This window comes from Trachemys scripta, chromosome 21 (genome assembly GCF_013100865.1).
Source record: "Trachemys scripta elegans isolate TJP31775 chromosome 21, CAS_Tse_1.0, whole genome shotgun sequence".
NCBI lineage: Eukaryota > Metazoa > Chordata > Testudines > Emydidae > Trachemys > Trachemys scripta.
In genome coordinates, this window is record NC_048318.1 from 2,601,881 (window position 1) to 2,628,896 (window position 27,016).

The 27,016-nt window shown below is 58.2% G+C and overlaps 1 protein-coding gene across 1 annotated transcript; it reads left to right on the forward strand.

Moving 5' to 3' along the window:
• The first annotated feature begins 572 nt into the window (after positions 1–572).
• VSIG10L2 (V-set and immunoglobulin domain containing 10 like 2) lies at positions 573–24,175 on the forward strand. The gene is made up of 9 exons (XM_034754892.1): positions 573–651; positions 2,147–2,494; positions 7,013–7,288; positions 7,848–8,123; positions 10,387–10,647; positions 11,896–12,156; positions 14,531–14,821; positions 16,859–17,173; positions 23,916–24,175. Exons 1-9 carry the CDS (start codon positions 573–575, stop codon positions 24,173–24,175), a joined length of 2,367 nt encoding a protein of 788 aa, XP_034610783.1.
• The last annotated feature ends 2,841 nt before the right edge of the window (positions 24,176–27,016 follow it).

Sequence of the window (27,016 nt, forward strand, 5' to 3'; positions counted from 1 at the left end):
GGAGGAGAGGGATGCTGCCCCCCCGCCCAAGCTACACCCAGTAATGGGGCCCTGGGTCTGTTGGTGAGGCAGTTTGCTCTGGAGTCTGTGATAATCTGATGCTTCAAGCACAGCTACGGCTTTGGTGCAGGGAGACCTGCACAGCTCTGGGCAGCACCCCAGTCCCTGACCATCAGACCCCAGATCCGCCCTTGGGGACTCGTCCGTCGTTTCAATTCAGATTTCCATGAACGTGACACACCAGGCCAAGGGAATGCGACAGGTGACTCCGTAAAGAGGCGCCTGCATAATAGATCAAGGAAAAGTGATTAAGGAAGAGAAGGAATATGAATAATTGAGGACTAATCAGGGACTATCCAGAGTAACCTGAGACCGAACTGGGCTGCATTTAAGCGGATGGGAGATTGAAAGAGGAGACAGACACGTCCTGCTCCCGCACCACAGAGATTCTACAGGGCTTCGGACTCACCCGGAGGTGGGAAAAGTGGCAGCGGGACTGGGTGCAGAGTGAGATGCACCAGTGTGGGGGCAGCTAAGGGCCGATTGTCTCTCTCTCAGAGTGACATGGAGACATGGATTATGGACCAGCCAGGAACTCACCATTTAGAAACCTGCTGAAAATATTTTGCCTTCTCCCAACAGTGGCTTACGGTGAGTACCGTGCTCTGGCTCAGCCAGATCCCTGGGCAACGGCTCCCATGCAGAGAGAATGGGCTCGGTACATTGCTAAGGGCCCAATTGCCCAGTGCCCTGCACCCGTGCGACGCCAACACAAACGGCACCACGCTGAGCCGGCAGCACTTTGCTCTGGTGCACATGATGACACAAGGCGCGGTGAACCTGGTGCGACAAATCCATGGGAGGAAGCAAAGGGTTCATTCCAAATAACCAGTGTGCCCAGCCCCCAGTAGTTAGAGGTTTGGGGCTTTTGTGCAGAAGCAGGAGGGTTTATAACCCTCCCCAAAGCTCTTGAGAGTCGCTGTGATATTGATGGGTTACTAATATTCGCACTGATAACTCAGGACCGTCCTGTGACTGGTATGAACGCCCAGCCCTGTCTGGATCCCTATCGATCGCTTGCGACCCGAGCCGTGCTAATCCTGCCAGGTCCTTGAGCAGCTCCCTCAGATTATCCAGACGTGGGGCACTGTGCTGGAAACCTCCTCCTGGCTCAGCAGCGCCTCTCCCGGGAGCAAAGGCCTACGCAGCACAGATTTCAGCAGGCTCCATTTCTCTGCTGCCGCCCACCCCTCCTCTCGGGGGACGCGTCGCTTTCGGTTAAATGGATTCCTCTCTGTCCTTGGCTGGAGGGGCTGCCAACCCCCTGGAACAGATTCCCTTTGAAAGGCTGAGCTCGGGGGAGTCCCTAGGGGACAGGACCCCACATCGCAGAGCCACCCCCATGCTTGGCCAAACAGGCTGGGCAGCATGAGCTCCCCTCTCACCCTGGCAGGATGCAGCTTGTGGGTGGGGAATGACACTGCCCCTGTGCTGTGCATCCTACAGGGCCAGCCCTGAATGCTCTCCAAGTGTAAACATGGGGGGAGGGATAGCTCAGTGGTTTGAGCATTGGCCTACTAAACCCTGGGTTGTGAGTTCAATCCTTGAGAGGACCATTTAGGCATCTGGGGCAAAAATTGGGGATTGGTCCTGCTTTGAGCAGGGGGTTGGACTAGATGACCTCCTGAGGTCCCTTCCAACCCTGATATTCTATGGAGCACTGACTGCACTGTGTCAAATAGGCTCTTTCTGGGACACCAGTAGCCCCAATTCCCTTTGTGGATTTGGTTCTTCCTCTTCCCTAGCTGTGTGTTTCCAGGCTCTCGCCTGTTAAGAGAACTCAAAACAAGTGTTACAGGCAACGTTTTAAATTCTATCCCTTGGGAAAACCTGCTGATGCTGGGGGCAGCTACCTAGAGCTCCAGGGGACACTGTTCTCTTACGCTGTCTTCAGTGCCTATTACCAGCACCTCCCAACCATCCCCGTATCCATCCCCACAACGCAGACAGTGCTGTATCCCCATTGAGCAAAGGGGAAGTGATGCACCCAGAGCCTGTGCCGGAGTAGGGAACTGATCCCCGCTCTCCTGAGTCACAAGCTGCCGCTCTAACCCCTGGCCCATCCTTCCTCTCTCGTTCACCCCAGCTCAGCTACTCCACCCAGGCGATGCGAAGTACGAGGAGCAGGCCGTGCGGGGGGTGCGGCACCAGTCTGTGCAGCTGGCTTGTGGCGACGTGGTCTCGCCCATGGTGGTTTTTTGGAGCTTCACCAAGCTGGGCTCGCTGGTGCCCAGGGCCGTTGCCATCAGCAACGGGATAGAGTCCAAGGTAGAGAAGGCTTCTGCGGCCCTGGGGCAGGTGAGCCTGCAGAACGGCACCCTGGAAGTGAGCGACCTGCAGACGGCTGCCCAAGGGCACTTCATGTGCCAGGCAATGTTCGAGGAGGACGGCGAGATCAAAGTGGGCTACTTCTACATAGAGCTGGTCGTGCTAGGTAGGTAGCGTGGAGGCTGCGTCACCTCTGGGACTCTCTGAACAAGTATACAGAGGCACCAGTCAGGGTCCCCGAACCCGAAGCCACAGTCCTACTGTGCTCCCTTCTTTAGGGTCCCTGTTACAACCCTCGCAGACCCACCCCACTGAGGTGGGGCGCAACCGCAGCAGGCAAACTGAGGCAGAGGGAGGGGAAGTGGGTCGCACCCGGGGTGGAAGGGTGGGACTAGAATCCAGGGGCCCCGACGCCCAACCATCTCATCCAATCACTGCACACGCACCCCCACTCGTCTGTGCCTCGTATCCCTGCAGGTGAAGCTGCCCTTTGCTGCCTGCAAAGATGATGGGAGACGGAAGAGACCCATTTGGTCCCAGCTGTTCCACCCTCCCAAGATGTCCCCTGCAATATGTTCTCCGCCGCCTAACCCAGCCTGTCCTTATTATATTGCGGTAGTGCCTAGGACCAGACATTGCTGTGCTAGATGCTGTACAAACACCGAACAAACAGGCAGTCCTTGCCCCAGAGGGCTGAGTTCTCAATGCCTCCAAAAATAGGACTTCCTCTGCTTCCTTCTGGAGGCTCCTCTCCTGACCCTGTGCTACAAGGCCTTGTGTAGCATGGCCAACATTCCCCTCGGTCAGGAGCAACCTGAAGAGAGCCCTTTGGTACGGGGTTGTGTGATGGGAGTGAGTGAGACGGCAGGGCTGCCTGCCCAGCCTTACTGACCTTAACCACAACAGCACAATCTGTGGGCACAATGGCATTCTCAGCTCTGGGCCCTGGCGTTCTGCGTGCCCGGATCTCACCTGGCTAGAGACTGCCAGGGAGAGAGGGATATCCCCAGGCACCCTGCTGAGCAGAATGGTGTCCTACGCGGCCACGCTGCGGTCACATTCTGCACCATCACGCAAGCTGGTGCAAAGCAAAGCAGATGTTCTGCTGAGCAACCTAAACAGGCACACTTAGACCTCTTGAAATCCAGCCGGAGCTGCAGAATTGTGGCCGAATCCCAGTATTCCTGCCTGGGGGGTTACTGTCAGGGATTTTCTGCGGGACCCGTGAGGGGTGTATATCCCACCTTTCCTGGGACACCCAGCGGTTCTCAGCTCCTCCCCGCGCAGTGTGTCTGTTCACATGCACTCTGCTGGCTGGGGTTGGATAGACTCCACTGGCAAATACTTCTTGGTTGCTGGGAGATTATCTTCCTGAAGAATGTCGCTCAATGCCGGGCAGCCACTTCCCGCTGGTATGTCCATGAACTTCAGAGCACAGGGGCTCGCTGCCGATGGAAGAGCTGTCATCTGTCCAGGGCTCAAAGCCCTTTGGCTTTCTCTTCAGTATTAGCTGCAAACTGTGACTCTCATAAAGGCAGAACATTTCATAGATTCATTCAGAGTTTGAGGCCAGAAGGGACTGATTAGATCCCCTAGTTGGACCTCCTGTATATCAAAGGCCAAAGAATTCCAGTCCCATCAGGTGTTTATTCCAGCTTACATCAAAGCCGTGTGAGCCAGGTGCTGTTAGCATCCGTACCGTGATCACTGGAGATATAAAAAGGGAGAGATTTGGGGAGAAAACAATCATGGTGACAAGGCAGAGCTGGGAAAATGACTCGCTAGTAATTCATTGACTGACGGATGGGACATGTTTGCGAACAATTCATTGTCTGCTCCATAGAGGGGATTATTTACTCATCAGTTGGTGGGAAAACTCTCTGAATAAACTTCCTGGGAATAGCAACCTGTTCTAGGAATTCTAACACCTGGCATTTGTCTGATGCCTGCCCTGGGAGTACCCTAGAGCACTCAGTGAACTGAGCTTGCCCTGGTAAGGAGGGTGAGGATAACTATTCTCATTTACAGATGGGGAAACTGAGGCAGGGGATGGTTAGAGCCAATTTTTTTCAATATTAGCCTCTGATTTAGGGTGCTTCAGTTATTTATTGCTGTGGTGGCACCAAGGAGCCCTGCTCATGACCCAGGGCCCCTGGTGCTAGGCGCTGTACAAACACAGAACAGAAAGACAGTCCCCACCCCGAAGAGCTTACCGTCTAAGTCTAAGACAAGAATTAGGTGGCTACAGACAGATGGATGGGGAGAGAAAGGAGCCAATATTGGCTAGCATGACCGGCCGTGGTCTCAGCTGGTTGTCAAGTTCTTACAGGCAGAGGAGAGCCCCCGCAGCTCCTACCACTCCCTTTGGGATTGTGGGTGCTGAGCAGCTCTGAGAATCAGGCCATGGGTGTGTCGAGTTGGCACCAAAAATCAGAGGCCACACACGGATCTGTCAGCTGAAGCGGCACATTTTAATGGTGGGGACGGGGTGCTCCCTCCCCCCGGGTCCCCTCTGATCTGAACCGTGCAGAGGTTTTCAATCTGCCCTGGGCACAGAATCAATCAAGTGCAGCATCAAAGAGTGCCTCCAGCAGCCAAGAACAGAGGCACATGTGCAGCTGCTGCTGAGGCAGCCGTGCCAAGTGACAGAGGCGGGCTCCAGCCAGACAGTCACTCGCCGTGACATAGCAAGTGCTCTCGCTCGAATGGTTCCCAGCCTGCAGCGCCGACGGCTCTGGGGTGGACCCTGCTCCTCTGGGCTGCTCTGTAAAACCAAGGGGCTGAGAGTCCACTGGCCAGGCACAAACCAGCCTTGGCATCACAAACCCTAAGAGGTCAAAAGTCATGAGTCAGGTGCCCCCCAAATTCATGAAAGTGGCTTTAAAATCATGAGATTTATAAAAAAATATGCCGTTTTGGTGCTTTTGGGGGAAATTTTTGGCTGCCTTGGGTCACAGCCACTTACTGTTTTTCATGCCAGCTGAGAAGCTCGTGTCATCACCTGACTCCAGGAGCTGGGGCTTTAAGAAAAACACCAAATATCATCAGGTTTATAATAAAATCATGAGAGATGGCATCACAGCAGCCAGCCACTGGATTCCTGTGGTACCTGGCAGGGCCACCAGAGTTAGTCACCAACAGACCCACCTAGGGCAGGCATGTCCCCAGCACAGATACACGTGTGCACTGTGGGGACAGGCCGCTGCCCCTGGAGTGAGTGGAGAATTCTGATCAGGGAGCCTTTTGTACCCACTTTGCTCTTGCTCGGCACCACTGTAAATGGCTCCACCAAGTGCGAAGCAGTGGAGAATCCGGGCCCTGGAGGGGCCTAGACTAACACCCGGATCCAGACACCCCTATTGACAGGAGAGTTACTGTTGGTCCTGGGGCCACTACTGGCGGGCACCGGATGTTTGTTAGAAGAAGAACTCAGGGCATTTATCTCCAAAGCCAGCTCTCCGCTCCCCTGACCCAGAGCTCTCATTGACGTCAGTGGGCAGTGGCTCTCCCCCATGGTGCACCAGTCAGTCAGCGGAGTGCTCTGGTACTGGTGCTGTGCAGAGCCCGGCAGCCAGGTCACGGGGCTTGGCTGGACCCTGTACAGTTCTCTCCCTGGGGCGAGGGGTCAGAGTGAGATCCCAAGAGGACACATGGGTGGTACAGAGCTCCGGTGCCCAGCACGCATCTTTGCAGGGCAGGATGAGAGGGGATTGCTCTCCCCACACCCCTGCTGCCCCCTCAGGCTGGGGAAGGAAGCCGTGGTCTGATCCAGGAAATGCCTTCCCTGTGTACTCCCCCATTCCCAGCATGCCTGGTCAGGTCCCAGTGCCCTGCTAGTTTCATCTCAGTGGAGGGCAGCCAGCTGGCTCTGGGGCTGGGAGCTGGCTGCCCCTCTCCTGGCTCTGTGATGAACCATCTGGGCAGCTCCCCCATAGACTCTGGGCTCCAGCAGGCTTCAGAGGGGGAGTGCTGCAGCTGGCCTGCACCCCAGCGCATCAGCACCAGGGCCTGGACACTCGCTGCCCTCCAGTTCAATCCTTCAAAAACAGTGGGCGGCTGGGAAGCCTTAATCTTCTTCTCTCTCCCCACCACCTGTCCAACGTCCCACTGCCTCCTTCCCCCAGCCACTCATGGCTCCCTGGCCCCTCTGACCTCCTCCCTGCCCCGTCCCGCCTCAGCTGTCTCTGTACCCCCCAGAGCCTTTCTCTGCAGGACTGTCCAGCCCCCTCCTGCTGCCCCACCTTCCTCTGAGCTGCCGTCTGTGCTGAATGATCATCCGAGACCACGCTGCATTGGGAGCAGCTTCCATCGTGGGGGGCTGACCGATCCCGCCTCTTTACGGCTCCCTAGAACCTTCCCTCTGTCTCTAGCAATTCGTTAGCGTGGGTCTGAAGGGCACAGCAGAAAAATCACACGCCTGGGAGTGTAATGGACGAGATTCTAATAGCAAGGGCTGGCTTGGAAAAGAACCGAGCCGGTCATAATGGAAGGGATTAGTATGAAAGGATTGGCTTGGCTGAGATGGGACTGGAGCCAGCTGGATGGAGAGCATGGAGGGGGGCGTGGTGATGAGGGATGGAATGGGGCGGTTTGGAATGGATTGGATGGGGAACGGGGCAGAGTGCATCGGAAGAGGCTGCAGCGGGTGAGCTCACATCCGAGCTGTGTGTTTGGTCTCCCCTAGTTCCCGTTCCGAAGCCCTTCCTGCAGATGACCGACCCCACGCCGGTGGAAGGCACGGTGGTGATGATGACGTGTGCGGTGAAGGAGGGGACGCCTCCCATCGGGTACTCCTGGCACCGCCACACCAACAGGGAGGGTGCGGTGGCTGTCGCGGAAGCTGCCGGCGGGCTGCTGAACCTGACAGCGGCTAACCGGACTGACATGGGCTGGTACGCCTGCACCGCCCACAACGAGGTCAACAGCCAGACCAGCGACAGGATGTATCTCGACGTCATTTGTAGGTGACCTGCAGGCAGGCGCAAACGTCCTGCCCCTCTGCTTTGCTGTCACACGCCCCCCTCCAGGCCCGATCCTGCCAGCTGCTGAGTGCCCATAACCCCTACCAAGGCCGGTGGGAACTGGGGTTCTCAGCACCTCCCAGCACTAGGTCCCTAAAGAGCGTCTCCAGAGAACATAACCAGGGCTTCCAGACTCTTTTCCCCCCGGCCCAGAATCCTTGTGCTGCTTCCCAGACACCCCTGGGCACGTGGCCCAAACAGCAGCCCAGCTGCCCCGGTGTCTGACAAGGACTGAGGATTTGGAATGGGAATAAGATTATGATCCCCCCAGAAAACAACTGCTGGCAACCACTTTGGGGGTCATAACCCCATCCCTGCCCCCAGCATTGGGGGTCAGAGTGGACCCCCCTGCCATTCCTGGGCTACAGAGCCCCACGTCCTATTCCTGGACCAAAAAGATTCAGATAAACGATCCAGCTGCCGGATGGTCATCTGAACAGAGCCCCTCCCCTTCCTGCCATCAGCCAGGTGCTAACCACCTCATGCTTCATTCTGCAGATGGCCCTGATGAACCCGTGATCAATGTTGAGCCGTTTGCTATTAACCAGAACGGCTTCTCAGCTAACGAGCAGGAGGAGGTGATCCTGACCTGCCTGGCCCCTTCCAACCCGCCCAGCCACTACATCTGGTTTTACAACAGCTCCCAGATCTACTCCGGCCAGAAGTATGTGATAGCCAAGATCTCCCGGACTCAGACGGGCACCTACACCTGCCTGGCCCAAAACACACATCTCAATACGCGCACTCAGACCACCATCATCCTCACCGTCTACTGTAAGTGCGTCCCTCCCCGTGGCTGGGCACGCGGCCATCTGGGCATGCGTTCTCTCTGGCATGTGCAGCGGCATCCCCCTTCTGGTCCCATCTTCTCTGTCCTCTGCATTTCCCTCCCTTACTTCCCTTCTTTGATTCTCATGGTCACCTGTTAGCTAAAGAGGTATCAGGACGCTAGGGAAGAGCTCTTCAAGCTTGAGAGTGGGCAGGTCAAGTCTCATGAGAAGAACAGAGAGGTTTCTACCTCTGTCGGTCCCGCATGATCCAGACCAAGCAGGGACCCAACCTGTGTGAGAGCAGAATAGCCCCTTCCACAGGACCAGTATCACTCAGGGCTTAGCACCTCGGGACGGAAGGGGGGCAGTGTTGTGAGATCGATGGCGTGTGTAGCCTAAGGCAGCTGTTGTGTTCTTTTCGGTCGGGCTCCTCCAGCGGGGCCGTGGGGGAGCAGAGACGGGGTGTGTAAGCGATCCAGAGGCAGGTCGTCTGGCAGATGGTCGTGAAGAGAGAGTGTTTGCTCACAGCCGTGGCGAGCACAGCAGTAAACACCTGTGCGGATGGTTCCACTTGGTTTGGATCTACAGCTTAGACTGCTGTGCTGTGAGGGCCCGGAGAGTGAGCCGCTGGGAGAGGCACTGGGCCACGTGATGACGGCGACCGGGGAGCGGAAATGCGTAAGAGAGCTGAATTCCCTGTGAGGCCTCTGAGCTGGTAGCTTTGTTCCTCGCAACATCCACCTGCTCCCCCTTCATTTAGACCAGGTGTCAAGCCCTCCAAACCCTTTCCAAGCAGAGCCAGCCATTCGAGGGGCCAGATTTCTGGGCGAGGCCACTGGACACGTTACAAGATATTGATGTGGGGGATGCTGGCAGCTGGGGCGGCTGGGATGGAGGAACTGTCATGGGGGGCTGGAGGGGATCTTGGCAGGTGGGTTGGGGGCTTGTCACAAGGAGAGCAGGGGGATTTGGGCAGATCAGCGAGTTGGAAGGACTGGTCATGGGGACAGGGTGGATTCCGGCAGCTGGAAAGCGTCACTCAAGGGGGACGCTTGCCATGAGGGTGCTGGAGGGTTGCGGCAGCCGGGGGAGGGGTTGACTCTAGTCAACAACAGGCACTGAAACTGTGACACTTGCAAAGCTGGCACCCGCCTGAAGAATCGGCGCCAGCTCACGCTGTGTCCAAATGTCTCTGGCTCCGCACAGCGGGGGAGACATCTTGCGGACTGTCACCGGCGCGCCGGAGTGTCTCAGAGCCGCTGGGTCGCTGTCCTGTCCCCGGCGCACCAGAGCGTCTCAGAGCCGCTGGGTCACTGTCCCATCCCTGGCGCGCCGGAGCGTCTCAGAGCCACTGGGTCGCTGTCCCGTCCCCGGCGTGCCGGAGCATCTCAGAGCCGCTGGGTCGCTGTCCCGTCCCCGGCGTGCCGGAGCATCTCAGAGCCGCTGGGTCGCTGTCCCGTCCCCAGCACGCCGGAGTGTCTCAGAGCCTCCGAGTCGCTGTCCCGTCCCCAGCGCGCCAGAGCGTCTCAGAGCCGCTGGGTCGCTGTCCCATCCCCAGAGCGTCTCAGAGCCGCTGGGTCGCTGTCCCGTCCCCGGCGCACCGGAGCGTCTCAGAGCCGCTGGGTCGCTGTCCTGTCCCCGGCGCGCCGGAGCATCTCAGAGCCGCTGGGTCGCTGTCAAGTCCCCGGCTTGCTGCTTTCTGCCCTCTGCAAACTCCAAAGGTCCTGGGTGTCACTGGGTTGAGGCCACAGCTACCCCACCTAGGGTACAAACCATCATTCCAGTGAGGGGGCAGCCTTTACGGAAGAGGGACCACATGCCTGCCCTGCCCCTCCCTCACACTGGCCCTGGCTCAGGTGCCTTGCTGGGGAGCGGTCTCATGGTACCAGAGGGACAGCAATGTGCCAAAGGGAACTCGACCTCTGTCTCCATCGGCTGCTCTTGCTCCTCACGTTCGCACCTTAGCACTGATGGTGGCCAGGGCCTGCCCAGCACGTCTTGGGCTTAGCGATCCAAACCCACGTCGCCGGTCGCCGAGTACCCTGTGCTCTCCCTGCTCCTCTCCATTGCTCCTACGGCGCTTCGCCAGGGAGCCGGCCCCATTGGGAAGAGCCCACAGAGCCACACAGACAGAGCTGCCCCATGGTCCCTGACTCCCTGGCCCCAGTGCAGCTCCTGCGCATGGCAGCCCCAGGCAGCCGGCCTTGTGTTCTTCCCAGTGTTGCTAACTCCTCTTGCTGTTGATACAATCTTTGCCCCACGCACAGATCTGCCCGAGGGGAAGCCGAGCTGCACACCAGTCCCTGCTGCCAATTTCCGGGACATTGCTCTGCAGTGTTCGTGGCCTGGCGGGTTCCCCCCAGCGCGGCTGCGGTGGGTGAGAGCCGGCCGGGAAGCAGACGCTGCAGCGTCCTACTCCAATGCTACCAGAATCCACCGAGGGGTGGACATCCGGAACGGCAGCTCGTACACCTGCCTGGCCTCCCACCCAGCACTCAGAGAGGATGCTGTCTGCACCACCACTGTGTGTAAGTACCCTCGCCCTGCCTGCTCAGTGCCGCCCAGGAACAGAAACACCACTGCCCCTTCCGTAAGGCAGCCGGGTCCTGTGCTCTGCCCCCTGAGAGCCCACGCCAGCTTGTGGAGATGGAGTCTCCAGCTGGCGGCTAGAAACAAGGCTGATGCTGTGGGAAGCAGCTCTCCAAACAAGGGCGCAGTTCCTCCTTGCTTACTGTAAGGCCTCAAGCGGACATTCAGGGCTCCAGGGACCCTGGGTAGATGGCACCTTTGGTCTGGCAACAGGGAGCTACAGGGGTACTGCTTGATTGCAGCACTGTGACACGGCTAGTGAAGGTGACGTGTGTAGGAGCTGGCTTTGCTCTGGCTCTCATTCCCAGAACGAAAATAGGAATAAGGTGCTGATGCCCCCAGTGCAAACACTGGTCCTACAGGTGAGATGGCTGCAGCGTCAGGAACCCGTGCAGCCACGAGACTAACTCTCCAGGCTCGCCTGTATTCCAGAACCACTTCACTCTGGAGGGGTTTTGTTTGTGAGGTGCCTGTAGGCCATGAAATCACTTCCAGGGCCTGCAAAACCCCATGTGGTGCCAGGTCACATCATGTCCTGGTGACGGCTTTGCCCAATGGGATGATGTCGCTCATCCCATCCCATCACAATGAACCAACCCAGCGTCACGACATAAATGTCCAAGGGTGCTTGTGCCTGACTAAGGTGACGGGCTCGGCAGGCCGTGCTGGTCCCGTGGAAGCAGACACAGGTGGTGCAAACCCCAGAGAGTGCTGTGGTCAGCAAGCTAGCCCAGCACCCAGGGGCTCAGGACTCTCATGGGAGGTGCAGGGAGGTCTCCAGGGGTGTGGAGGAATGTTAGGGATGTTGGCATGTTTTCTCCTGGTTCCTTCATGGCCTGGTCTGGTCCCTCAGTAGAGATAACGCTAACGGGCTGGAGAGCCTGTGGGACTGTACCTCAGACTTGATTCTCCTCTCACTCACACTGATGTAACTCCATGGAGCTCCCCGCAGGGCCAGCGAGTGCTGGTTCTCTGGGGTATTTACCGCATGAGGCCCAGAGTTTGAATGTCAGAGGTTCTGGGGCAGAAAGTGCCCTTTGGGGCATATGGAAACACCCAATTCTTCCCAGTTTATGTGGGGAGAGCAGAGACCTGGGGACACGTATGATAGGACGTGCAGCATCTCCACCAGCTGAGATGTAGGCAGGGATGCTTGTCTCTAAGATGCTGCTGTCTCTGTCCCCTAGGGGTCCCCGTGGGGAACCCCACCTGTTCTGCCATGGCTACGAAGCAGAACGAATTCCTCATGCTGTCCTGCGACTGGGCGGGAGGCCTGCCCCGTGTCACACTCTGGTGGAGAGACTGGCGGAACCGCGTGCTGGGTGGCTTGAAACCATCCAGCAACATCTACGTCATGCAGTCCAACAGCACCCTTGGGGGCAAGGAGTTCACGTGCATCGCAGCCCACCCTCTGCAGGCCAGAGCCACGGAGTGTCTTGTCCGGCTGGGTAAGCAGGCCGGCTGCCACTCGGCGGGGCCGCAGGGACTTGTGGGCCATGTAACTGCTGGCAAAGCAAGTATGGGGAGTGCGGGTGGGACGTGGCACCAGTTCTGCAGTTCCTGGAGCCCTGACCGAGAGGCAGATTTCCACAGGGAAAATCCAGGCCGGGTCCGGCTCATGAGAGCGTCCCAAGGCATGTGTCAGAGCCCCAGGTGGGGACCGGGTGCCATGTCCGCCCTTCACTGGCTCATGGCGAATGTTGTGTGAGTGACGAACCTCACCGGCTCCCAAACCTCAGTGCTCAAAGTGGCCAGAAAAAAGTGGGGGGCTCTGAAAGTAACATTACATCTGCCTCCCTCTCTCCCCCCCTTCCCCCCCAGCCACAGCTCTGCTCCTCCTGCAACTCAGGGGCTCTTTACCCCCCTCCCCAGGCCTGGAGGAGGCTGCAGCGAGTCCCCTGTGCCCCCTCCCAGCCCAGATGCTGGAGGGGAAGGCGGGAGGGGCAGAGGAGTTGTCTCATTGCTCACAGGGATTGAAGGGGGATGAAGGGACAGAGCTGCCCTGAGCTGCTGGGCCCTCTCTGCTCCCCCCACCCCTCCTGGGAAAATGGGGTCTGCTCCTGAGGGAGGGGGCAAAGCTCTGGCTGCTCCTACAGCTGCTCCACCCCAAGAGGCAGGGCAGGGGGCTGAGGCGGGTTCAGGGACAAGACTTCTTGAGCTGGCAGATGGGGGAACTGTGCCCCAATGACAGGCGCACTCAGCGCAAATGCTAGGGGAGGCGGCCCTGGCGGGTGCTCTGTGTGCATGTAAGAATGGCCTCGTGGGCTCCCATGGCCGTCGTCTTGGTGATTCCTGACTCAGAGCACTTGGTTTGCAGCCCAAAGCGTTCCTCACAAGGGGCCAGCAGTCCTCACTCTGCCTTCAGAGACACCTGTGCTGTCTAGGGTTGCCAGGCATCCGGTGTTCAACGGGACCTGGGTGGCTCCTGTCAGCATAGTTGACGAGGCCATTAAAAGTCCGGTTGGTGGTGCAGCGGGGCTAAGGCAGGCTCCCTGCCTGCCGTGGCTCTGCACGGCTCCCAGAAATGGCTGGCATTTCCCTGCGGCTCCTAGGCAAAGGCGCGGCCATGGGGGCTCTGCGCACTGACCCCATCCTGAGCGCTGGCTCTGCAGATCCCATTGGCCAGGAACCATGGCCAATGGGAGCTGCGGGGGCAGGGCCTGCAGATGAGGGCAGTGCACAGAGCCACCTGGCCATGCCTCCGCCAAGGGGCCGCAGGGACAAGCTTCCCAGGAGTGGCCTGAGGTAAGCGCTGCCCGGGGCCTGCACCCCAAATCCCCTCCTGCACCCCACCAGCCTGCCCCAGCCCTGAGCCCCCTCCTGCACCCCAAACCCCCTGCCTGGAGCCTGTACCCCCAGCTGGAGCCATCATCCCCTTGCCCCCCAACCCCCTGCCCCAGTCCAGAGCCCCCTCCCACACGCTGAACCCCTCATTTCTGGCCCCACCCAGAGCTTACACTGCCAACCGGAGCCCTCACCCCCTCCCATACCCCAACCCCCTGCCCCAGTCTGAAGGCCCCAGCCTCTCACACTCTGAACCTCTTGCTCCTACCCCTCTAGCCCAGAGCCCCCTCCTGCATCCCACACCCCTCCAAGGCCCCACCACAGCCCAGTGAAAACGAGCAAGTGAGCAAGGGTGGGGAAGTGTGAGGGGGAATGGAGTGAGTGGGGGCGGGGCCCCGGGAGAAGGGGCAGGGCCTTGGGGAAGGGGCGGGGCAAGGGTGTTTGGTTTTCTGCAATCAGAAATTTGGCAACCCTAGTACAGTCCCCCTGTCATCACTGGGGTGCCCAGGGGTTGTGGAGGGCAGAATTTGGCCCTGCACTGGAACTGCAAATTAGTTACCAATCCTGGTGATGATGCATGAACTGGAATAGACCCTGGGTCCCCTCCCTGAGCTGGGCCACCCCGCAGGGCTCCCGGGACAGACCCCGGCTCCCCTCCCCGGGCTCCCCACGGGGCTCCCGGGACAGACCCCGGCTCCCCTCCCCGGGCTCCCCGCAGGGCTCCCAGGACAGACCCTGGCTCCCCTCCCCGGGCTCCCCGCAGGGCTTCCAGGACAGACCCCGGCTCCCCTCCCTGGGCTCTCCACAGGGCTCCCAGGACAGACCCCGGCTCTCCTCCCCGGCTCCCCCCGGGGCTCCCAGGACAGACCCCAGCTCCCCACCCTGGCTGCCCCCGGGGCTCACGGGACAGACCCTGGTTCCCCTCCTCGGGCTCCCCACAGGGCTCCTGGGACAGGCTCCTGCTCTGTTGAGAGTGAGGTGCCCTGCCCTGGGCACTGCTCTCACTGCAATAGCCCCCGTGTCTCTCTCTCTGGACAGATGTTCCCAAGCTGGCGGCCGAGCGCACCGAGGTGTCGCTGTTCGAGGGCGGCGAGGTCCAGCTGGCCTGCGCGCTGCAGGGCCCCCACCTGGGCTCTGAAGTGTTCTGGTTCAACAACAAGCACCAGGTGATCCGGCCGGATGCTGCGAAGTACAGGCTGCAGCAGAGCGACGCCTGGTTCAACCTGACCATCTGGGACACCGAGTGGATGAGGGACAGCGGCACCTACCACTGTGCGGCCGTGAACGCCGTGGGCAACACCACCGTCCCTATCAGGCTCCGCGTGAAGAGTACGGTGGGGCAGGGCGGGTGCTCATGGGAACCATACAGGGGCGGGACGGGGTGGGGGGGACAAACGGGGGCTTGGCAGAGTTTAGAAGGAAGCAGGTAGGAGTGTGCTGGGAAGAAGAAGTGGATGGGAGGGTCTGGGGGACCATGGGATAGGGAGGCGGAAGGAGAAGTGGATGGGGAGGTCCGGGGGCCCCATAGCAAGGGCTGGGGGCCCCATAGCAAGGGCTGGGGGAGAGGAAATGGATGGAGGGGGTCTGATGGGGTACACCGGGGGGGGGGGGGGGGGGGGGGGAGGGGGGTGGGGGGTTTGGTGGGGGCCCACATGGTGTGTGGAGGGAAGGGAAGTAGTGGAAGGGTCCGGGCCGGGGTGGAGATGAGGGTAAGGGTGTGATGGGGAAGGTGTGGGCAGGAGGTTTAGTCATGGGCCTGTTCTGAATGCAGATTGGTAGAAGCATAGCAATGGTGGGATGGGAGGGAGCTCAAGAGATCATCCAGACCAGCCCCTGCACTGAGGCAGGACTACGTATTATCTAGACCATCCCTGACAGGAGTTTGTCCAACCTGTTCTTAAAAAACCCCAACAATGGAGATTCCACAACCTCCCTGGGCAATTTATTCCAGGGCTTAGCTACCCTGACAGGAAATTTTTCCTAATGTCCAACCCAAACCGCCCTTGCTGCAATTTAAGCCCATTGCTTCATGTCCTGTCCTCAGAGTTAAGGAGAACAATTTTTCTCTCTCCTCCTTGTAACAACCTTTTACATACTTGAAAACTAGTATCATGTCTCATCTCCTCTCCAGACTAAACAAACCCACTTCTTTCAATCTTTCCTCATGCGTCATGTTTTCTAGACCTTTAATCATTTTTGTTGCTCTTCTCTGGACTTTCTCCAATGTGTCCACATCTTTCCTGAAATGTGGTGCCCAGAACTGGACACAAGACTCCAACTGAGACCTAATCAGCGTGGAGTACAGCAGAAGAATGACTTCTCATGCCTTGCTTACAACACTCCTGCTAATACATCCCAGAATGAAGATTGCTTTTTTTGCAACTGCATTACACTGTTGACTCATAGAACATCAGGGTTAGAAGGGACCTCAGGAGGTCATCTAGTCCAACCCCCTGCTCAAAGCAGAACTACTCCCCAATTTTTGCCCCAGATCCCTAAATGGTCCTCTCAAGGATTGAATTTACAACCCTGGGTTTACCAGGCCAATGCTCAAACCACTGCGCTATCCCTCCTCCCTCATATTTAGGTTGTGGTCCACTCTGACCCCCAGATCCCTTTCGGCAGTACTCCTTCCTAGGCAGTCATTTCCCATTTTGTACGTGTGCAACTGATTGTTCCTTCCTAAGTGCAGTACTTTGCATTTGTCCTTATTGAATTTCATCCTATTGACTTCAGAAGGTTGGACAAACACTTTGTGCAGCCCTGGGCTCCTCAGAGACCATGGGGTGAACTCCCAGGGGTTCCTGTTTCATTCACCCCCTTGGTTTCTATGACACTGAGTGAGGTCATGTGGGACTCTGGCAAACCCCAGGCTCCGGGGACTGCGCTGAGGCTGGTTTCACTCCAGGTGGGGGAGGCAGGTGCAGCCCTTTATTACCTGACTGGCCAGTTAAACCCTGAATGCAGCGAGAGAGGAAGGGAAGGAGCGTGTGCGTGAGAACGTGTGTGAAAGATGAGGTGTTTTTGTGCGTGTGTGTGATGTGCAGGTGTCCGGTGTCTGTGAGGCATACAGGGGATGTGTGTGTGTGTGTGTGTGTGTGTAGCATGGGGTCGGGTGTGTGTGAGGTTGTTTCTTTGCGTGCGTGTGTGTGTATGTGTGTGAGCAGTATGGGGCTGGATGTGTGTGAGGTTGTCTCTGTGTGTGTGTGTGTGTGTGTGTGTGTGTGTGTGTGAGCAGCATGGGGTCGGGGGGGGTGAGGTTGTCTCTGGGTGCGTGTGTGTGTGTGTGTGTGAGCAGCATGGGGTCGGGTGTGTGTGAGGTTTTCTCTCTGGGTGCACCACTGACATGCTCCCTACCCCCTGCAGAGTACCCGACGCCCCCCAACGTGACGATCAGCAAGCTGATGTACACCCGGCAGCGCACTGAGGTGCAGCTGGAGTGGGTGACGCAGGGCTCGGGGAACCTGACCGGCTTCGTCGTCCAAAGGCAAGAAGCAAAGAAATCCTCGCTGGGCCCATCCCGGTCGGCAGCCCGGGCCTGGGAGACGGTGGCCAGTGACATAGAACCTGACATCCGGGACCACAGGGTGGGCGGCCTGGACCCGGCGGTGGTGTACGCCTTCCGCATCCTGGCTGTCAACCACCGCACCACCGGGCACCCGTCCGAGGGGAAGACCCCAGGTGAAGTGACTAGGCCCCAGACTCCACTCTGGGGGCTGGAGTGGGGGATCCCCTACTGCAGCGGCTGTCCGCCGCCCACATGTCCAGAACCCCACCCCATCTCCCAGGGCTGGGCCTGTGTGGGGCCGGGGGTGTGTGTGGTCTGTTGGGGTGTGAGTGAGGTGGGGCTGTAGAGAATGGCGGGTGTATCTCTGTCCTGTTCCAGCTAGACAGGTAGGACTGGGCAGGATTAGCTTCCATGCCCCATTTATTCACCCAGCCCCTTTAGGATTCTTGTCACATTGGGATGAAGGGCCTGGAAAGCAGCCGGCTCCCAGGGCCACGTCCCTCCCTGGGTGTGAATCACAGCAAGCAGGACAGGCCTGTGTGGAGCTGGCAAGGCTGGACAGCTCCCCACAAGCGAGACTGGGCCAGAGGTGAGTAGGTCTTTAGCACAGTTGGATTGTAGGGATATAGATTGGTGAGATTCCATTGGGGTGTAGTGGATGGTGTCATTGTATCAGGGTGTAGGGGATGGTGTCATTGTGTTGGGGTGTAGGGGATGTTGTGATTGCACTGGGGGGTGTAGGGGACGGTGTTGTATCGGGGTGTAGGGGATGGTGTGATTGCATTGGGGTGTTGTATTGGGATGTAGAGGATGATGTATTATGATGTAGGGAATGGTGTCATTGTACTGGGGTGTAGGGGATAGCGTTGTATTGGGGTGCAGGGGATGGTGTCACTGTATCGGGGTGCAGGGGATGGTGTGCTGGAAGACCAACTAGCATTGCCACATCATGCAGGGAATGTTTCAAGTGTTGTAGTGGAGCTGAACAAAACTGCTCACAGAACCTGATCACTGGGCCCTGCTGGTGCAGTGGTAGATGGCTGGAACCAGGGTGTTGTGAGTTGGGAGTGCGGGGTATTGGCAGTGCAGTGCGGAGGATTCCAGGAGTGGAAGAGCTGTGGGTGCTGTAGTTCAGAATTGAGGAGCATTGGCAGTCACTTTGTCTGTTTATTCGTGACTGGGGTCAGCTATGAGCTTGGGGAGAAGTGCGGCATTGTACTCAAATTCCACCCAGCATCACAATCCCAGAATCTGAGCAGCTGAGTGCATTGTCATAAACTGATGAGCAGTGGCCTGTAAGCATTAGGTTTCAGAGTTAACGCCCTGAGGCAATAGGAGCAGGTCACACCTCCTTTACAGCTACTGGGCCTGATTCTGTTCTCACTCACGGTTGATCAGAAATATTCCTGGAGTGTGTGAGATCAGAGTGGGACCCGAGGGTTCTCTCTGTCTGCAGACTCATTCAGACCACGCTACAGCATGGTCACACTTTGAAGTTTTCTTTGCAGACGGGGGAGCCAGAACCAGATTTGTCCCCAAATTGAAGGTTAAATTCTGCAGCACTGTTAGAGCCATTGGTGAGACGCTGGTGAGGTGCAGTGGCCAGGCCTGGCTCGCCCGAACTTACAGAACTGGAATTCTCTGCCCTGAGAGAGGCAGGCAGGAGGCACAAAGCCAGAGTCAAGGGCAACCTATGGACCATTCCTTGGGTACCAAAGGGATCTTGGATTATAGAGCGGATTAGATGCTTAACCGTGGGGATTTGTGCTCATATGCGGTGTTGAAGAGAAGGTAAGGAAAACATTCCCCTTTCAGGGCAGGCTGCCTGGGAGCTTGGGCATCTTGGCCCAGCTCAGCAAAGGTATTTAGGCTCCTAAACCGTCAGTGGAAGTTAGGAGCCTAAATAGGTTTGTGGCTCTCGCCCCTGGTGCTTCCTGTGGAGCAGGGAGTTAGCTGGGTATATGCCCATGGCCCATTGGGTGCTTGCACTGGGCCATGGTCCTTTCTCACCCTCACTTCCTGTGCGTCAGTGGGGAGCTCTGGCCTCGGCAGTTTCAATCAGGCATAGACCGCTCGCCAACCAGGTCTGAATCCCCCATGGCCCCCGCTGAGGGATAGAGGAGAACACCCACCTCTGTGCTCACCGAGCAGCTTCCAGCCAATATGAGCTCTCCTAGCTCTGGCTGGAATTGCCGCCTACGGAGCGAGAGGGGCCTGGTTCAGGTCTCCACTTATGGAAAAGTCGTGTGGAATTTAATGGGAAATGCCACCCTGTCTATTGGCTTATTGAGCCCCCCATGGGGTTTGAGGAAGACTATCGCTGCTCTAGGCTTCACCTTCTCTTGCATTCTGTAGGGGAATTGCTCTGGGAAAATAGAGATTTCCTCCCTAGTAGGTCCACAGGACTTATCCACTGGGCCCCCTTGGAAACGCACGGGGTGCAGATACCCCAAGTCCAGCCACCAGAGAGGGACTCTGATAACTGCCGTCATCTGGCTGGCTCATGAACAGAGGCCCAAGGAACACCCCCTGGGTCTGTTGGGGCCATTTGGCACATGGGGCACTTCTGTGCCAGCAAAAGATTTCCCTGGGGTGGCAGGTGGGACCAGTGGGACATTATCAGCCCATCCCCCCCTTGGTGTTAGCTGCCACAGTTTGCTGCAATCCGGTGCCTGTCCCTCCCGGATGCCCCGTCTCCTCAGGACAGCATTAAGAGGAATTGGAAGCGTGAATGTCCCTGGCTGGTCCTGGATCGAGACTGAGGGGGTTTCTCTTGAGCACGGCTCTGCTCTGCAGGGCACGAGTAACAGCTGCTGGGAGCCACCGAACTGCCCTGCAGCTTGGATGGGCTTAGTTAGAAAGGGCTCTCCGGGGCCTGACAGTGACCTCCATGAAAAAGTTACCATGACAAGGAGCTGCTCTAGCAACAGGATCCGCCCTGTGCGTGTGATCAGCCAGTGAGAGTTAGGCCTGATGATGCAATGCTGCTAGCGGGGGATTTCCTTGACCAAGTGCTGATGACCTGCTGGAGTGCTGGTGCGGGGAAATCTCTGCAAGGTTCAGCTCTTGTGAAACTCAGTAGGTGTCTGCCTAACTTAGGGTGACCAGATAGCAAACGTGAGAAATCGGGACGGGGGTGGGGGTAATAGGAGCCTATATAAGAAAAAGACCCCAAAATTGGGACTGTCCCTATAAAATCGGGACATCTGGTCACCCTAGCCTAACTCCTTTCTAGGATGACATGAGGCCCAGGGCAAGAGGGTGCTAGGTCTGAAATGGTGTCAGCATGACCAGAACGAATCCCTGCTGCTCCTTCTTCTTCCCGTGCCCCTTCCGGGGTCCCTCTGTGCCTCCTTTTTCTGTCCCTGCCTCTCCATTTGCCTCCTGCATGGCCCAGCCTGCTGTATCCCCCCAGCTGACCCTGATGCATGAGTCGCCAGGAATGGGTGTCGATTCCTGGCGGTGCTGTGCAGTGTGGTGTGGGGGGGACCCCGTCTCTGATGACTTCAGTGTGATTGTCACTTCTGTTCCCCATCATCTCATTATCCTAATTGCATGGTTTCCTGCAGAGGATTATCCTTCCCGGGGAAGCACACCCCACCCTCTTGCTCCAGATGTCACTGCACAGCTCCAAGAAGTCATTCTGCTCACTTGTTTACTTGTCACTGTTAGCCCTGGCTGCGGTCCGGGTTGGTTTCACTCACCCGTGCTGTCTCTGCGACACAACAGAATCCACGCTGCATTCGTTCCGATAGGGGATACGACGGGAGGCTGCTCTGAGTCACATTTGCACAGAGGAAGCTACTCCAATTTGGCTTCATTATTTATACGACTGGCTTAAAATACCCTTAAAATTCCTGGAAAATGACTTCTCTTTGAAGTGCGATTTCTCCTGAAAAATGACTAAAATGGTCCCTTCTCTTTGCTGGCTGGGAAAAGATTCGTTTGCCCCTGCAAAAATTTGCAACAAAAACAAAGTGTTTGTTTTCATTGAACTTTTCCTTAACAATTGGGGGTGGGGGGTTGTGTAATCAAAAAACCAAAAACGTCTCCGTTTTTGGCATTGATGTTTTCAGTTATAGCCCTACAATGTCTGATGAAAATGGGGATTTTCACCAAACGATTTCCATCTTCACTGAGAAGCCATTTCTCGTCACTTAAAAAGTCTCAGCAAAAACTTTTCAACCAGGTCTGCCCCCTGTGTGCACAAAAGTTGGATCTGCTGACTTTAGGGACCAAAACAAGACCCAAGCAGCTGATTATTTGTAGTGCCATAGCACCTAGGAGGCCCAGGCATGGACTGTGCCCCGTTGTGCTAGGTGCTGTACAAACCATAGAGCAAAAAGACAGTCCCTGTCTCTTTGAGCACAGCTCTGCTGAGCTGGCTTGGCCTGAACACCCCGCCATGCAGAACCAGCCCAACACCTGGAGAGGCAGCTGAGGTCTGGTCCGTCCTGGGCAGCTTGAATAGGACCCTTCGTTATGTCCCGATTGGTTGAGTTGTGCAGCCAGTCAGGGTGCCTGGGCCTTGCTGAGGTCAGAATGTGGCCTGCAGAACCTCCAATACAGAGGCTGACGCATGAGAAGGGGCGAACTCAGTGTGACCCTCAGATCCCAGGCTGAGTCGGCGGGGATGTCAGCAAACCCCCTTTTCCCCTGGGCACTGAGCACCTTTAGGGAATAGCCATGGAGCCCCGTGATGCCCTTTTCAGACAGAGAGACGCATTTTAAAACCTGCTTCAAGGGCGTTTCTCTGAACAGCTCCCCAAGGGGTGCTGCTAGTGGACACTAGCTGAGCACCGATCTTCACCGATGTCGCTGGAGGCAATGATCCGTGGACATGTCAAAACCAGGGTGTTTGGGCCTTCTCTGCTGCCTTTCACGGGAGGGACTCAAAACACTTTCTGAACATTAAACCACACAACACCCCTGCCAGGCAGGTAAGTGTCATTGTATAGAGGGGGAAACCGAGGCACAGACTGTCAAAGGGACTGGAAGCCTGGCTCACACCTCTATTCAGTAGCAGAGCTGGGGATAAAGCCCAGGGGTCCTGACCAGTTCAGCACTGTGAACACTGGCTCGCCCATTCTCAGATCCCTGGGGGATCTCTGCGCAACCATGGCTGCTGTTAAAACAAGCCCTGACCAGCTTAGATGGTGTTGATGGTAGGACGTAGAATGAAAAAGACATTTGCCCCAGGTTAACCAGGGGGCATCTGAGTTGAGAGCTGAACTCAGGTTCCCATGAGGCTCCGGACCGCGCCTGAACCACGCGCCCCTCCTTCCTTCCCAGCGCTAGACGTGACCCCTCTACAAAAACCGAGGAAGAAATGGGTGGATTTTCTTGCCCATCTGTATGTGTCCGGATTTGATCCAGTGGGTCAGTTAAATGGGGGCCGATCTCTCTGCTCAGAAGGGATTGTACAAGCGGTGGAAAGTTTTCTGGTGCGGTTGTTTAATGCTCAGAGCTGGCCCAGCCACGCACAGAGATCGGCCCCGCCCAGAGGACATGGGTGGCGGGTATCATACGCCAGGGGAGGTTAAGCCTCCCCTAACCCAGGTCGTGGCCCCGCCCACACTTCCCCCAAGGCCCCGCCCACACTCTCTCTCTCCCCCAAAGCCAGCGGGGGCTCAGTTTGGGCGAGTGACTCGGGGCTCAGGGCAGTTTGGCTGGGACTCCTCCAGCCACGGGGGAGGGAGAGTGGGGGACTCGGGGCTCTGGTGGGTGAGGGGGGCAGACAGGGTGGGGTAGCAGCGGGGCTTCTAGCAGAAGGGGTGTGTCCCAGGGGGCCTAGCCTCCCCAAAGGGGGGTTCCCGCACCGCCCATGCCGGCAGCGCTTACAAACTGCAGTCAAAATCAAAATCTTCCTCCTGTGGCAGGTGCCAGCAAGGCCAGTGGCTGCACCCCTGTTTTCTGCTGATTGCTCCCTTTGTGGTGCTCGCGTTTCCCCCCACTGCCTCTCCGTGGCTGTGCTGGGGCCCCACCCAGGGCAGCCCCTTACTCAGCGTGTGGCTCCGGATCCTACCGACAGCTGGTGGGCCTGGTTCTCCCTGGGAATCTGCCGCTGGCCTGCCCTTACGCCAGGTGGACTCTGGCCCATGGAGAGACCCATCTTCTGCACTGCAGCCCTTCTCCTCCCCTTCCCTCCCTGCTCCACAGTGGAGCGTCCGCCCAACCAGGGCTGAGCTCATCCACCGGCTAGGAGAGAGGTGGCCAGCTGGGCTGGGCTTGTGGCCGCTTAGCCACGTCAGCTCTGTCCCTGGGCCTGCCCCGGGTCCGACCTGGTCTCGGTGGTGTTTCAAACCCGGGGTAAGTGAATTGTCGCTGAAACTGGGCAGCAGCTTGCAGTGCCCCCAGCCAAACACCATGAGTGAGGCGGGGGTGGGGCCTTACGGATCAGAGCTCCAGCAGGAGGAGATATTTGGGTTTCAATGCCCCAATTTGGAGTGGGGCTGACCTGACTCCCGGAGGGTCATTAGAACATGCTCCAGTGGTTACAGCACAGGCCTGGGGTCCAGGACACCTGGGTTCTAGTCCCTGCTCTGCAGCTGACTCGCTACGTGGCCTTGGGCAGCTCCCTTTGCCGCTGTGTGTCTAGTCTCCCCCCTGTCCAATGAGAGTAACGGCATCTCCTGTGTGCAGTGCGACCAGTGGGGGCAGTAATGACACAGCGAGCTCTGGGCACTGCTACTGGCCGAGCCAGGGGCCTCCTGTGTGTCTGTATTAACAAACCCTTGTGAGCTGCTCTGAGATACACAAGGGGTGAGAGCTGGGGGGCCAAGGGGTCTGCACCCCTGTGTGGGCTGTGTGGCCCTCACCTGGAGAGCAAGTCCCTGTCTCTAGCAGGCTCCTTGTGCAGGGATCCCCAGCTTGGGCTGCGTGGTGCTGAACGCCGGCCTGCTCTCTCTCTTCCAGCTGACCCCCCTTTCAACGCCTACCCCGCCGTGATAGGCGCTGCAGTAGCAGGGATGGTCGTGGCGGCGGTTGCCTCTCTGCTGGGGTTTCAGTACATCGTCCGGAACCGGGACAACAACCCACGTGAGTGCGGGGGAGGCCGGGGCCTCTTCTCGCTGCCGCTGGGGCTGTTCCGGTCAGGGGAAGCAGGCGCAGCGGAGAGCACAGGGCTAGAACATGGGGAATACCCATGCAGCACAGCTAGACTGGGACCCAGCTGATGGTTCCTGGTGCTGCAGTGACGGATACACCCTGAACGCTTTAGACTGGGAGGCAGAGGTGGATTAGGAGGGACAGGGTGCCAGGCGGAGGTGGGTTAGGAAGGACAGCATGCCAGGTGGAGGTGGGTTAGGAGGGACAGCGTGCCAGGCGGAGGTGCTGGGGTTAGGAAGGACAGTGTGTCAGGTGGAGGTGGATTAGGAAGGACAGCGTGCCAGGCGGAGGTGGGTTAGGAAGGACAGTGTGTCAGGTGGAGGTGGGTTAGGAGGGACAGCGTGCCAGGCGGAGGTGCTGGGGTTAGGAAGGACAGCGTGCCAGGCGGAGGTGGGTTAGGAAGGACTGCGTGTCAGGCGGCGCGGATGGGGTTAGGAGGGACAGCGTGCCAGGCGGAGGTGGGTTAGGAGGGACAGCGTGCCAGGCGGAGGTGGGTTAGGAAGGACAGCGTGTCAGGTAGCAGTGGGTTAGGAAGGACAGCGTGCCAGGCGGAGGTGGGTTAGGAAGGACAGTGTGCCAGGCGGAGGTGGGTTAGGATGGACAGCGTGTCAGGTAGCAGTGGGTTAGGAAGGACAGCATGCCCGGTGGCGGTGGATTAGGATGGACAGCGTGTCAGGCCGAGGTGGATTAGGATGGACAACATGTCAGGCGGAGGTGGGTTAGGAAGGACAGCGTACCAGGCGGAGGTGGGTTAGGAAAGACAGCGTGCCAGGCGGAGGTGGATTAGGATGGACAGAGTGTCAGGCAGAGGTGGGTTAGGAAGGACAGAGTGTCAGGCAAAGGTGGGTTAGGAAGGACAGCGTGTCAGGCGGAGGTGGGTTAGGAAGGACAGCGTGCCAGGAGGAGGTGGGTTAGGAAGGACAGCGTGTCAGGCGGAGGTGGGTTAGGAAGGACAGCGTGTCAGGCGGAGGTGGATTAGGAAGGACAGCATGTCAGGCGGAGGTGGGTTAGGAAGGACAGCGTGTCAGGCGGTGGTGGGTTAGGAAGGACAGCGTGTCAGGCGGAGGTGGGTTAGGAAGGATAGCGTGTCAGGCGGTGGTGGGTTAGGAAGGACAGCATGTCAGGCAGAGGTGGGTTAGGAAGGACAGCGTGTCAGGCGGAGGTGGGTTAGGAAGGACAGCGTGCCAGGAGGAGGTGGGTTAGGAAGGACAGAGTGTCAGGCGGAGGTGGGTTAGGAAGGACAGCGTGTCAGGCGGAGGTGGATTAGGAAGGACAGCATGTCAGGCGGAGGTGGGTTAGGAAGGACAGCGTGTCAGGCGGTGGTGGGTTGGGAAGGACAGCGTGTCAGGCGGAGGTGGGTTAGGAAGGATAGCGTGTCAGGCGGTGGTGGGTTAGGAAGGACAGCATGTCAGGCAGAGGTGGGTTAGGAAGGACAGCGTGTCAGGCGGAGGTGGGTTAGGAAGGACAGAGTGTCAGGCGGTGGTGGGTTAGGAAGGGCAGCGTGTCAGGCGGAGGTGGATTAGGAAGGACAGCGTGCCAGGCGGAGGTGGGTTAGGAAGGACAGAGTGTCAGGCGGAGGTGGATTAGGAAGGACAGCGTGCCAGGCGGAGGTGGTTTAGGATGGACAATGTGCCAGGCGGAGGTGGGTGAGGAAAGACAGCGTGCCAGGCGGAGAGCTGCTAGAAGGGCAGAGAGCTGGTAGTCCTGAGCAAATGGCTCAACGCTCTCTGCAGTTTGGGGTGTCGGGTGCCGGAGCCGATGTCAATGAGTGTGAAAGTGAATGAACCTCCTCATCCTGTGGCTAGAGTGCCCACTGCAAAGGTTTTCCTGCTGCTGGCAGGGGCGGCTGGGCTGCTGGCACAGGGCTGTGCATGAACATTTCCTCTGGTGCTGCTCAGCATGGAGGGCCTGCCACTGCCCTGGGCTTGGCCCGGGTTAAGCACATTCATGTTGGAGCCCCACGTCAGGCTGGGCTGTGGGATCTAGTGCTGGGAGCGGGTCTTACACCGTTATCTCCTTGTGTTGTTCCCCAGGGCTGCACGACCTGCTCTTCGGCATGTAAGTGTCCTGGGACAGCCATCCCCATCCCTCAGCTGTGATCAGACACCCTCCCCTCCGCCCCCCGCCGATCACCCCCGGCCACCTTCCCCTCCTGGGACTACCCCGCTGATCACGCTCTTATCCCCGAGCTGCCTCAGGTGTAGCTCTGAGAGCTCGGGACCCTGTGGTGCCCGAGGCTGGACCCCCAGGGGCTCAAGATGTGGCACTCCAGGCCAGACCCTCAAAGGTGCTTAGGCTCCAAACTTGCAGTGAAATCAGTGGACCTGCTCCCAATAGCCAAAAGCCAGGCCAGACAAACAGATCTGGACAAACAGCGCGTCACGAGGGCAGCCCCAGTCCTGCCCAGCGTTCCCTTGGCATCACCCCCCGCACCTCCTTCCCCATGGCTCAATTTGCCTTTCCTCCCCCCACCCTCCTGCTGGCCAGACGCTCCCTTCACACGCACGTCCGGGGCCTTGTTTCCATGGCTCTCTAGGTCCGCCCCAGCACCCGTCTCCGTGCGCAGTCCCCCCCATGGACCCCTGGCGCCTGCTGGGCGGTTTGTGAGGAACGGTTTTAGGGACATTCCCCCCCTTGTCCCCAGGGCTGGCCCAGAGGCTCATGAACACATCAGCACTCCGGAAGACGCTGAGACGGCCGCAGGCATGGCAGAGGCTGAGACGGGCGGGGAGCTTGGGGGCACATCCCCCACATCCCCCCCGGTCAGGGAAGCCGCAGCAGGTAACTGGGGCCCAAGTGCAGCTGATACGACAGTGAGGGGCCCAGCTAAGCACATAAGCTAGCCTGCATTTGAGGGTAAGCCTGCCTAAGGTGCAGCCTGTCACGTAAATCATTGGTCATCACGTCTG

What these genes read in the sequence shown, in the direction of transcription:
- VSIG10L2 (XM_034754892.1), top strand. Translation starts at nt 573, where the DNA reads ATGGATTATGGACCAGCCAGGAACTCACCATTTAGAAACCTGCTGAAA. An exon ending in CATAGAGCTGGTCGTGCTAG is followed by an intron (nt 2,495 to 7,012) that starts GTAGGTAGCGTG and finishes GGTCTCCCCTAG; the next exon opens with TTCCCGTTCCGAAGCCCTTC. An exon ending in GGAGTGTCTTGTCCGGCTGG is followed by an intron (nt 12,157 to 14,530) that starts GTAAGCAGGCCG and finishes CTCTCTGGACAG; the next exon opens with ATGTTCCCAAGCTGGCGGCC.